The following is a 13,760-nucleotide window of genomic DNA, read 5'->3' on the forward strand; positions in this document are numbered from 1 at the left end:
ACTGAGCAGTGGTAGGCACCAGCAGGCTCGTAAGCATTCATTCAAACAGCACTTTCGTGTGTTTTGCCAGCAGCTCTTCGTTGTGCGTCAAGCATTGCGCTGTTTATGACTTCAAGCCTATCAACTCCCGAGATTAGGCTGGTGTAACCAATGTGAAATGGCTAGCTAGTTAGCGGGGTGCGCGCTAATAGAGTTTCAAACGTCACTCGCTCTGAGACTTGGAGTGGTTGTTCCCCTTGCTCTGCATGGGTAACGCTGCTTCGAGGGTGGCTGTTGTCGTTGTGTTCCTGGTTCGAGCCCAGGGAGGAGCGAGGAGAGGGACGGAAGCTATACTGTTACACTGGCAATACTAAAGTGCCTATAAGAACATCCAATAGTCAAAGGTCAATGAAATACAAATGGTATAGGGGGAAATAGTCCTATAATAACTACAACCTAAAACTTCTTACCTGGGATTATTGAAGACTCATGTTAAAAGGAACCACCAGCTGTTCTCATGTACTGAGCAAGGAACTTAAACGTTAGCTTTCTTACATGGCACATTTTGCACTTTTATTTTCTTCTCCAACACTTTGTTTTTGCATTATTTAAACCAAATTGAACACGTTTCATTATTTATTTGAGGCTAAATTGATTTTACTGATGTATTATATTAAGTTAAAATAAGTGTTCATTCAGTATTGTTGTAATTGTCATTACAAATTTTAAAAAACAATTAAGAATCGTCCAATTAATCAGTATTGGCTTTTTTTGGTCCTCCAATAAATCGGTATCTGCGTTGAAAAATCATAATCAGTCGACCTCTACTACAGACACGCCCTCCTCATAGTCACACAGGCACAAATCTGCCGCAGGTAATGCTATGAGCAGTAGCAGAATGGAAGCTAGAGAGGCCCAATAGCAATATCCCAACCACCACAGATAATGCCAAGAACCAAGTAAATGCAGTGATAGAGGCTGGACTGGGGCCACAGATAGCTTGCTTTGCACATGTGATCAATCTAGCATCCTAAAGGGGAACCTCAGTGAACCAGATGGACCACCTCCTTGGGAGGACCAGGGAGGTGGTTTCCTTTTTCCACTGGAGCACAACAGCCGCTCATGTGCTTAAGACCAAGTAGGAAGTGTAACAGCTACCGACCCACAAGCTCATACACGATGTCACAACAAGATGGAACTCTGAAAAAACAAAGACATCATCATCTTATCTGATGATGACGTGAAAGTGGCAGAGGTCCTCCAGGTGCTCAAACCGGTTACAACCCTATTGAGCCCTGAAACTGCACCGTCTATGTCCATGATCCTACCTCTGAAAACAAGGATTCTACAATCCATGGACCCAAGTGAGGAAGACAGCACCATCACTAGAGATGTCAAGGCTGCCATTAGAGAGGACCTGAACCCCAGATACCCCAGAACCTGCCCTACACCGGAGGACATACAGTGATCTCACTATTGAGATTGTGGCCACTGAAGAGGTAAAAAAAAAAAGTGTATGCGAGCAAGGAGGCCTACAAACCTGACTCAGTTACACCAGCTCTGTCAGGAGGAATGGGACAAAATTCACCCAACTCATTGTGGGAAGCTTGTGGAAGGCTACCCAAAACGTTTGACCCAAAGTTCAACAATTTAAAAAGGCAATGCTAACAAATACTAATTGAGTATGTAAACTTCTGACCCACTGGGAATGTGAAGAAAGAAATAAAAGATTATTTTAAAAAATCCTTCTCTATTATTCTGACATTTCACATTCTTAAAATAAAGTGGTGATCATAACTGACCTAAAACAGGGAATTTTTACTTGGATTAAATGTCAGGAATTGTGAAAAACTGAGTTTAAATGTATTTGGCTAAGGTGCATGTAAACTTCCGACTTCAACTGTGTGTGATATATATCACACACACACACACACACACACACACACACACACACACACACACACAGTCAAAAGTAGAGTTCATTTGTGGAATTTCTTTCCTTCTTAATGCGTATGAGTCAATCAGTTGTGTTGTGACAAGGTAGGGTTGGTATACAGAAGATGGCCCTATTTGGTAAAAGACCAAGTACATATTATGGCAAGAACAACTCAAATAAGCAAAGAGAAAGGACAGTCCATCAATACTTTGACATGAGCGTCAGTCAATGCAGAAAATTAAGAACTTTGAAAGTTTCTTCAAGTGTAGTCGCAAAAACCCTCAAGTGCTATGATGAAACTGGCTCTCATGAGGACCGCCACAGGAAAGGAAGTCCCAGAGTTACTTATGATGCAGAGGATAAGTTCATTAGAGTTAACTGTACCTAAGATTGCTGCCCAAATAAATGCTTCACAGAGTTCAAGTAACAGACACATTTAAACATCAACTTTTCAGAGGAGACTCAGGCCTTCATGGTCGAATTTCTGCAAAGACACCACTACTAAAGGACACCAATAATAAGAAGAGACTTGCTTGGGCCAAGAAACACGAGCAATGGACATTAGACAGGAAGACATTTGTCAATTGGTCTGATGAGTCCAAATTTGAGATTTTTGGTTCCAACCACCATGTCTCTGTGAGACACAGAGTAGATGAACGAATGATCTCCGCACATGTGGTTTGCATCATGAAGCATGGAGGAGGTGAGATGGTGCTTTGCTGGTGACACTGTGTGATTTATTTAGAATTAAAGGCACACAATCGCTGCAGAATGCTGGTTACGCCATCCCATCTGGTTTGCGCTTAGTGGGACTAGCATTTGTTTTTCAACAGGACAATGACCCAACACCTCCAGGCTGTGTAAAGGCTATTTGACCAAGGAGAGTGATGGAGTGCTGCATCAGATGACTTGGCCTCCACAATCACACGATCTCAACCTAATTGAGATGGTTTGGGATCTATTTTTTAAAATTGAACCTTTATTTAACTAGGCAAGTCAGTTAAGAACAAATTCTTATTTACAATGACAACCTAGGAACTGTGGGTTAACTGCCTTGTTCAGGGGCAGAACGACAGATTTTTCTTGTCAGCTCGAGGATTCGATCTAGCAACATTTCGGTTACTTGCACAACGCTCTAACCACGAGGCTACCTGCAGCCCCATGAGTTGGACTGCAGATTGAAGGAAAAGCAGCCAACAAGTGCTCAGTATATTTGGGAAGTCCTTCAAGACTATTGGAAAAGTATTCCAGGTGAAGCTGGTTGAGAGAATGACAAAAGTGTGCAAAGCTGTCATCAAGGCAAAGGGTGGCTATTTTCAAGAATCTCAAATAAAATATATTTTGCTTTGTTTAACACTTTTTTGATTACTACATGTGTTATTTCATAGTTTTAATGTCTTCACTATTGTTCTACAATGTAGGAAAAAAAGTACAAATTAAGAAAACCCTTGACTGCGTGGTTGTGTGCAAACTTTTGACTGGTACTGGAAATGGACCCATTAGGACTATGAACAATCACCAAAATAAAAAAAAGTTACAGGGAGAATTAAAAATACAAATTTAGCTGTATTGATTGTTTGAGCAAAAGAACACAGCATTCGCCATAGAAAGATGCATAAAATTGGCATTAAAACAGCTAAATTCTCTGAGCTCCATGGCAGAATATATAGAATTACAGGAAATTGGCTTAAAAATACAAAACATTTCTCTACACCGCCAAGATGGGGGAGCTGTAAAATTCAGGTGCCATGATCGGTCGACCGCATCTATTGCCACACCCACCGCCTAAGCCCCTTTCTGATCCATAAAAAAAAAACTGATCTAAATCCCATGTTCTAAATTCTTGAGTGTGCCAGTTTTAAATGTCCTTCCATCACTAATTTCCATCTAATACCTCAGTGGTGTTTCATGTAGGCAAGTTCTCACAGTACCAGTCAAGCACAATTTGGCAGTTTGCCTGCCCTTTGACTCCCTTGTGTAGGCCTACACTAGCCTGTTGTAGGGAGGGTAGCTAAAGTAGGAACCAATTATGCCCTACCCTACCAACATAATTGAAGGTAGAGAGGGATTATAGGCTACAGTTTCTACAGAATGGTTCCATTGTGGTGACTAAAAGAGGTGCAATGACTCATTGTATTTCTGTCACCTAACCACAACATTTTGTGTCAAATAAAAATGCATTGTTTTGCTTGTGAAATATTTGCATAGATCACAAACTATTGTCCCATAATGTAGGCTTACTGTTTAGTTACAAGACTGGCCATCATCATCCTTGGAACAGGTGGAATCACAGAATCCACTCCAGCATTCTGAGTTTTCAGTTTGTAAACGAAAACGGATTGCATCATCCATTAGTTGCAAGCAGAAAAGTCCCTGACACCGACTATTGTTGAGATAAAACAATAGCTATATTTGATCATACTGCTGTCCATATGCTATAGCACCATGTAAAATGTATTTAGCCATATGTACCATGTATGTACATTGGTGTTCAGATTAAAGAGCCACCTGTCAAAACCGCTAGCAGAATGTAATGGGCTAATGTGACGCTTCAATAGCCATTACAGGAAAGGCATCTCTACTTTTTGGAGCAGAACAGATCATTTTCAACCAGCCTTAACCTGGCGAGACTATCTTCGTTTTCGATTCGGCCAAATATGTACCTTCTAAAATGTATGTGTCCTGTTGCAGGTGGTTCGTTTGAATTTAGAAAATGCACCGTTATTAAAATACATGTTTTGCTCCATGAACATTAAGTAATCCAACAATGTGTACGTCACCATGTTGTCCATTTCAAATCTTCTCTCATTGATGGAGACAGGTGGGTCCATCCCAAAGTGCTGCACACCGGTCTCGATCATTGAGAGAATATTTGAAATAGACAAGATGGTGGTGTACACATTGTTGGATTACTTTATGGCGCAAAACAATTATTTTTTAACAAAATTAGTATTTTATAAATTCAAATGAACCACCTGCAACTGGACACATACATTTTAGATTATACATGTTTGTCCGAATCGAGAACGAAGACAGTAGTATCCTCAAATTAAATGATCTGTGCTACACCAAACAGTACCTATCCTGTAACGGCTAATGGAGCATCACATTAGCCTGTTATAATATGTTAGCTAGATACCATGGTGTACACATTAGAGAGCTAGCTAGTTAGTCTACAACAGATACACAGGAATAAGTAGCTTACTAGTAAGGACGCCAAAATTGCAGGTGTTCACCGCAACTGAATAGCTTGCTCTAGTACTGGTTTACTTTTTGTACGCTTTCAGCTTTCAGTGAGTCATTTTCTTGACAGCACGAATTCAGATGAGGAATAAATGATTTTAAATAACACTGGGTCATTCAATGCTTTCCCCTTCCACTCCCAAAACATGAACAATGCTATATTCTTCAGGCATATATCCTAGAACTAACGTTGGATAAGCTTTCATCAAGGTAGAACGAACCGCAATCTTACCAATATCAATCGACCCGTTCAGCTGATGATATCCCAATGCAATCCTCCACCAATGCGGAAAATGGTTGTTTCACCTGTGCAAAGGAACCTCCGCGAGCGTGCAGTGATTTATTCGCAGAATAAAACCGGTACCGATGCCTGCCGTTTTCACGGGCGATGTTTTGAAGATTTTAAGTTAAAAACCATGAACGTAACCTTCTTACTACTACTAGCTACACACTATCCGAATTGAATAGGGAGAAATCCGTCGGTATAAGGCGGGAGAGGGGTTGACATAAGAACACTCCCACTGGAAATCTCTAGGAAAAATATTGTACGCCCAAACAGCGCCCCCTAGTGCTACATTGTAGTAGTCAATAGCAGTTCCACTCCTGACAAATGCACAGGCACTGTAGTTCTAAATGCATTACATCAAAGACAGTACAGTATGAAAACTGCTTATCCAGTCCCCGATCACACTAGTAGGCGATTTCCATAGCGAAATTGGCTAGCTTAGCGCATGCGTAGAAACACGTCACCGGGTCTAACAAGTCGTCTCTCGACGAACTGCGCATGTGCAGGTCGTCCAATCAAAGGCACCCCTTGGAAATAAAGTTGTTTTTGACGAAAATGAAAACGTCTGTTTGTCAATCTTACGAGGTTGGAGTAATAATATATTCATCTGCTTACGACATTGGCTTGAATCTATGTTGTGCCTTTAGATTTCGAGAAAATAAACAAAGAAGGAATACTTTTGCACTTCTCTCATTGAATTCTCAAATCCCAAACACCGTTCTGGTCTGTTTGGTCTATTTTGCAAGCGTTCCCAGAAGTCACGCGATGTTGTGCCTCTTGGTTTAGAAACTCTGATTACGTTCTCTGTGTTTTCTTCTTCTTCGATGTTAAATGGCAGACTACAACCCACTGGCGTGTTGCTGCCACCTACTGTACTGGGTAGTGAAATAAAAATATTCCATTGCGGGAATTTAAAAAAAATCCCACTCCTTAGGTCACAGTTCAAATCACATCCCTACACAGGCTCAGGAACCTGTGAGGACAGAGTATTAATCGACAGGATTTCTTGTAATACCTCTGCTGTAAAATCACCCCAAAAACATAGACACACTCACAACAATGCCTATTTTCCCAGATTTCTCTGTTTGCGCTGTACAATTGATAATCAATGCAATAAACGCTATAGAGTCCACCTTCTTTAACATGAAAACATGTCAGGATCGCTCTGTCGACAAAGAATAATCACTGGTGTCTCCTTATACTACCATTATTCCTCTCTTCTCACCCAGCCTCCGGAGAGCAGGCATTCTGGACAGCCCTTATTCTTGTCTCCTCCACCCTAACAGGACACTTCAGTAAATTGAGGCGCATGTTCACCACCACAATTGTAACATTTAGGCTCAGCCGGCATACAATACTCCTCCCGTCTACATACACTTGACACATGACCAAATAATTGACATGTATCACACTGCATGGGGTTTGGGCATGTAGGCTCTTGCAGGGTATTTCACAAAACCCAAATACTATGTGAGAAGGGAGAAACTCTTCTTCAAAAACCAACAGAACGGATAGAGTGCGTTTCCTCACTCCATACACCATGCGGGTCAGTCGGTGTGCACCAACCACTTGATCCATTTCTTAATGTATTTCCCTTGCATTTGCTTGTAGCGCATAACATTACCCCTTTGATAGGCACACTGCTTTGAAGATCCACACACAACACATTCCAATCCGACATCTTCCTGAGGCGCAGAGCAAGCTCCCCTCTGTTCCACAGATGCACAGAAAACCAAAATAAGACCACTTCTCATTACTCTCACCGACGCCACCTCATCTTATCCACGATTTTCATAGACTTCAAAATGGATCTCCCAGGTAACTCCATTGATCCAAAACCCTCACTCCGACCCCAAAAGAATCAGAGCAAGGATCAGATTTACTAGATTCCACTACCACTTAATTTGTCTTGTTTATTTTTGTAATCCAATTCCTCTCTCTCATCTCCACTCCAAGTATCATCTGCTTCAAACAGAACATCCGTTTCCGCCGTCTTCCTACCCTCCTCCACCCGCTTCTGTGTGTTTTAGTAGTCCTTCTCTATTTTAAGTGTAATAATGAAAAGGCATCTACTTTAGGGTTATTTTATAGCCCTTGTAGAACTAGGATTATTCTGTGTCTGGGAAACAGCCATATGGGTACAGTATTGGCACACACATAAACCCAAAAAAGCTGGGGGAAAAAATCCACTTGAACGCTCCCCCCCACCTGTGGGACATTCGTCTATCATCTCTGAGCTCCGACTTCTCCCACATTCTGAACTTTGACGTCACATACCTTGATAACAGCATTTTCGGCAGTTAAAATGCCACAAAAAAACACGATAAAATACAATCTATTCATTTGTTTACGAGGATGATATCTGTACTTTTATTTGATGGCTGTTGCAGCTTGTTTGCCATTAACTAATCTGTGTTATCAACGAGTTCAAAACACGTGAACGCACACAACTCTTTTCTTCCAGTTTACAAGTATTTTCCGAGTTTCCCACTTATTATGCAAGCAGCATAACCTGTGGTCACTGGCGTCGTCTACTGATTGAGAGGATCACAGACGTGTACAGACGTTAACACGCTTGAATAATGCGAACACGGCAACAATGTCCATTAGTTTGATGACGTAAACTAGCGCTCTTGGTTCAAAGCTTAGTCTGCATATTCAGCATACATATTGACAACTGGTACGTGAACTGGAACTATTCATGCCACATCAAAAGATAATTCATTTCCAGGCCCGTAAAAATGTTCGTCAAGATATCAAGGTGTAATTCGCACCTTGCTTGCAAACCATAACTCAAAATATAGCTGACTTCAAAGCCTATAGTCATCCGAATCATTATTCGTCACGTCTCTCCCAGTTAAAATCAACTTTGCTCGATCCCCGAACCTGAGTGGTGGAGTTCCTTTTTTCATGGCACGGTGCCCCGGGTGAGTAGAGAATTCACTTAACGACCAATAGAATGATCTAAAATGGTTTTAGCGCGCGCACTTGTATAGAAGAAATATCTAATTTTATAAAATGTTGATCAATACAATAAAACGAGTCCCAAATTGAAGGGAAACCGATTGTTTTCCATGAAATCAGCCAAAACAAGCTCAATAACTCAATGCATGCACACACTTCTATTGAATATGCATTCATCTGTATTGTAAATAGGCCTAGGCTACATTTTGATTTACTCAGATTATCAAAAGACTAGATTGACCACTCAAATACATTGTTATGTAGTTAGATTTTTTTTTTTAGCAAAGTCACATTGTTCGTATGTGTAGTTGATTAATTAATGTATACATAAAAAAATATATAACAATTCAAATGTAATGATACTGAACTCAAAAAATTTGTCTGGATCAAGTGCCATTCCATGACTAATGGATAATACACCTTCTGTTTTTCCCTTGGTATCTTTTTGGTATCGAGTATTACGATACGAAATCTGGTACTGTTCTCAAAGTCATACAACACAACTCAGTTATGGCATAACAGTCATTCATTCAACAATAAATCAACATAGCAGCAAACAAAATAATATGCATTGAATTTACAAGGAATTTCACCTTTGACCTTTCAAAGCCAAATCTACAGCTTCCACATTTGTATGACAAACTCTTAACACACACACACCATAAAATTACATACTGTATGTTCTATAATTGATGTCTCAAAATACACTACAATTCTTCCAGAGGAGTAAGAAATAAAGTCTTCAGCTGTTATTGTTGGTCATTCACATCGTGTAATTGGTGCATCGTTACAACTTTGTTTTGGTGCATTGTTGGAAGAAGACCTTTTCCTAGGTGTGTCGCAGTACGGTACGTTTTCCAGAAGAAGGCTCTCTCTAGGTCGGAGTTCTGTGAAATGAAAAGACACAGGAAACACTGGAGGCTAAATGCGAAAAACAAACCCCTGTGGGCATAGCCTAAACCCCTATTCATATCGTTCTTATATATGACTGTTGTAATTGTTTGTGTTTCTCATTACCCAACGTGGCAAAAAAAATATAGCAAAAAAATGTTTTCCCTTTCTTGATGTATTAGACTTGATTGTTTAAAAAGAAAATAACTTACGAATCCTATCTTCAGCTACATGCTCGGCTTGTACGACATCTTGGCGAAGAAACACTTCCACACCAGCGGCCATTTTAATCATCTGGAAAAATACAGTGGAAATATTGAACAATCTCTCTATTGTGCTCAGTCTCTAGACACAATCAATCAATCAAATGTATTTATAAAGCCCTTTTTACATCAGCCGATGTCATAAAGTTCTATACAGTAACCCAGCCTAAAACCCCAAAACAGCAAGCAATGCAGATGTAGAAGCACGGTGGCTAGGAAAGACTGTTAAACAAGTGTATGTTTAACAATACCACATACCAGTTATCAATATGTATGCTGGATATGTAGACTAAGCTTTGAACCAAGAGTGCTAGCTCATATCATCGATAAGAATCCCCTTTCCTGATGAATGAATGCAAAGCCTACTATACCTGACTGATGTTTTCCTCCGAAGTCTCATTTTTGTTTTTCCTGAATTCCTCATTTATCTTTCGTCTTGCAGCTTAGGGGGTTGAACATTTAAAAAATATTTTAAAAAGCTAGTCAGGTCAAACAGCTGTTACAGTCACTGCTACAACACATATCGTATATAGTCAATCCCTCCAGGATTTCAAATTGATTTTGGTGATATTTGCCGTGTAAAATGCTAGATTTTGCTGCAGCTACTTTGACATTTTGCATGACAATGCAACGATTTTGTTCAATTTGTCACAAATGCACGGACAGAGTTTGTTGACATGTGGTTTGATTGAGCCATACTATGCAGCAGCGTTGCAGTTCTTAACACAATCCGGTGCGCCTGGCACCTACTACCCCGTTCAAAGGCACTTAAATATTTTGTCTTGCCCATTCACCCTCTGAATGGCACACATTCACACTCCGTCTCTCAATTGTCTCAAGGCTTTAAAAAAAAATCCTTCTTTAACCTGTATCATCCCCTTCATCTACAATGATTGAAGTGGATTAAGTGACATCAATAAGAGATCATAGCTTTCACCTGGATTCACCTGGTCAGTCTGTCATGGAAAGAGCAGGTGTTCTTAATGTTGTGTATGCTTAACATTACCATATATTTAGTACTACACAACTGATTCCACTTATTAAAAATAATAAACTGTCTACTATCTAGCAACTCATTTGATAATAGCCAACTAACTACCTGTCAATGCTCTGGTATCTTCTTTGAACAACTCCATTCTTGTTCTGTGCAGTGCTTTGAACACTCTGAGGACCTATGTAAAGAAACGATGAAATAACCTTTATCATACAACAATCTCTATTGCACTACAATAACACTACAAACAATTATTCATTGCCTTCAAGATGGCCAAGCCTAGGACTATCTAGGCTAGTTTACTAGCTTGCTAGCTAGCTCAAATGCTAAAACAAGTGAGCTGGTTTATCTTATACGGCTATCCGGAATGAACAAAAATGACTATTTTTAAATTGTTTTCAGTCGTATAAAAACCAAAAGCTCTGGAAGCAATATATAATACAAAAACATGCCAAAATCTTAACGTTTTAACAATCACCTTCAAACGAGAAGCCATCTTGACTTTACAATTGAACCGACTCGACAGTAAGCAATACAGGCACGATGCAGCATTAGAGAGCGCATGGGATCATGAAGAATGATAGAGGCCTCTAGTGGCCAAAAGGCCGAACTTGTATGGGCAGCGCCATTGAGGGCTTCCATCCATTTTCACGTGGTCAACTGGGTGGGAGTTCCAACTTCATTGACGGATCCTTCCCGTTGACCCTGTTGGAGCAGCAGCGGTGCGTGGGTAAAATCACTGGGGAAGCCAAGCCAGCAAAAAAGCCATATTACAACCTATGTTGTGATAATTGTGTTGTTTGCTCTATAACCCATTCGTTCATACGCCACCGTGATAAACAATAAGGCCGTGACAACAAAAATACAACAGTCACACAGTGGACGAATAAATTCAACTACAGATACGTTTGTTTAATCGCAAACCCACAGAGCAACATCTGACTGGTGAAGTTCACAAAGCAAATGTTGTATGTAACAAACAGTTATATGGCCAGAAGCATGGTCAAGCAAGTTAATGTTTTCAATATTTGACTAAACAACTACTGATTTAGAACCACATAGTTACTGCAAGTCAGATTACAAACCCAAATTTAACTTAGCCTAGTGGTTAGAGCATTGAACCAGTAACTGGAAGGTTGCTGGATCAAATCCCCGAGCTGACAAGGTAAAAATCTGTTGTCCGTTAACCCACTGTTCTGTGGATGTCGATTAAGGCAACCCCCTGCACCTCTCTGATTCAGAGGGGTTGGGTTAAATGCTGAAGACACATTTCAGTTGAATACATTCAGTTGGTCAACTGACTAGGTATCCCCCTTTCCCTAACTGCCTGTAGCTCAGGACCTGATGAAGCAAGGATATGCATATTATTGATACCATTTGAAATGAAACACTTTGAAGTTTGTGGAAATGTGAAATTAATGTAGGAGAATATAACACATTAGATCTAGTAAAAGATAATACAAAGAAAAAACAGCATCTTTGAAACACAAGAGAAAGGCTAATATATGACTTAGGAATCTAGGTACAATTTAGATGTTGACCACTAGATGGCAGCAGTGTATGTGCAAAGTTTTAGACTGATCCAATGAACCATTGTATTTCTGTTCAAAATGTTGTATCAAGACTGCCCAAATGTGCCTAATTGGTTTATTAATACATTTTCAAGTTCATAACTGTGCACTCTCCTCAAACAATAGCATGGTATTCTTTCACTGTAATAGCTACTGTAAATTGGACAGTGCAGTTAGATTAACAAGAATTTAAGCTTTCTGCCCATATCAGATATGTTTATGTCCTGGGAAAAGTTCCTGTTACTTAAATTACTTAAAACGTCACGCTAATCACATTAGCACACGTTAGCTCAACCGTCCCGTGAGGGGGGACACCGATCCCGTAGAGGTTAAAGATTTTTAAAACAATTTAGTCCAATCAATGTTGCTAAATACCATGTGTCTGTCCATAGTACTGTCTGTCTGTCTGTCTGTCTGTCTGTCTGTCTGTCTGTCTGTCTGTCTGTCTGTCTGTCTGTCTGTCTGTCTGTCTGTCTGTCTGTCTGTCTGTCTGTCTGTGCATACCGTGCGTGTGCATACCGTGCGTGTGCATACCGTGCCTGTGCATACCGTGCGTGTGCATACCGTGCGTGTGCATACCGTGCGTCGTGCGCAAGTAAAACATTTAAAGTTGCCCCACCCTACTTGTAGACTAGTTGTAAACACCAATGTCATCCTCCTCACTTTCATGTTGGCAAAACGGTCTATGGCTCTGTCATACAGTGCGCTTTTAATTTTTGTTGTCATAGGCTACCTAAATGAAATGCTTGCTAGCCTAACTTCTTCACATGGGCAACAATGAACCAGCTAAGTTAGTTAGCTAGCTAGTTAACCTACTAGGCTATATATTGAACTGCAATTGTCTCAGGCCAGTGGCACAATATATTAATTTATGATTAGATAAAAATCGCTGTCATAATCATTTGCCTGTACAGAGAATTAAGTCAAACCACAAGTTCAAATCCACATCCTCCATTCATCTCCATCTCCATCCAAAATGTAGGAAAGGGCCACTTTAGCAAGATACCTACTGCAGGACAGGACAAGCAGACCAGAAAAATACACGTTTATCTGAAAATTATGTTTTGCTTAGGATGTGATTTTATCAAAGTACGCTTGCTGGCATCAATCAATCAAATGCTTCTGCGGCAACATGTCATACTGTTGTAGTTCCAGACTGCATCAGATACATGGGCCACACATACTGAGACAGAGGGGCGCTGTTTCACTCTCTCTGATGATTTCTCCACTGAGATTCAACCAGTTGCGAATTGACTGAAAATTCTGAAAACACAGTGAGACGAAAGATAAATTATTTAATAATAAAAAATAAAAAAAATGTATTGGTCAAATATTTGAGGGAAGCCTGGCTTCCCTTGGCATCCATGAATACACGCCACTATGTTGGAGTCATGTCCAACCGGGTCATCACGAGGGATCAACCAATCGTGAAGAAGAGAATGTACTACTTCAAAATGCCCATGCTGTCACAGGCTCTATAATGGCACAGATACAAAGAAGAGTCCTCTAATATTGAAGGAATGTGTCTTGTGTGGATCTGCGTAACAGTGACGCCTATAAAGGGGATTATCTCTGGAGTGGAATGGCGCTAGAAATGAACGCAGAGGATTTAATTGAAGAAGTAGATGCAGTG

General features: G+C 40.3%; 2 protein-coding genes across 2 annotated transcripts in view; both read right to left on the bottom strand.

The window, feature by feature from the left end:
* The window catches only part of cdc42se2 (CDC42 small effector 2), an 83,863-nt gene extending 77,675 nt beyond the window's left edge, over window positions 1-6,188 (bottom strand). Inside the window, exon 1 of the mRNA XM_024381467.2 lies at window positions 5,391-6,188. The gene's annotated coding sequence lies outside the window, so the exon portion shown is untranslated. The remainder of the gene's footprint in view (window positions 1-5,390) is intronic.
* Window positions 6,189-8,916: 2,728 nt separating this feature from the next.
* On the bottom strand, window positions 8,917-11,223 carry lyrm7 (LYR motif containing 7). Its single transcript, XM_024381465.2, has 5 exons — window positions 11,035-11,223; window positions 10,662-10,734; window positions 9,934-10,004; window positions 9,512-9,593; window positions 8,917-9,295 (listed from the first exon to the last, which is right to left on the bottom strand). Exons 1-5 carry the CDS (start codon window positions 11,050-11,052, stop codon window positions 9,168-9,170), a joined length of 372 nt encoding a protein of 123 aa, XP_024237233.1. The 5' UTR covers window positions 11,053-11,223; the 3' UTR covers window positions 8,917-9,167.
* Window positions 11,224-13,760: the final 2,537 nt, after the last annotated feature.

This window comes from Oncorhynchus tshawytscha, linkage group LG20 (genome assembly GCF_018296145.1).
Source record: "Oncorhynchus tshawytscha isolate Ot180627B linkage group LG20, Otsh_v2.0, whole genome shotgun sequence".
In the NCBI taxonomy this organism is placed as follows: domain Eukaryota; kingdom Metazoa; phylum Chordata; class Actinopteri; order Salmoniformes; family Salmonidae; genus Oncorhynchus; species Oncorhynchus tshawytscha.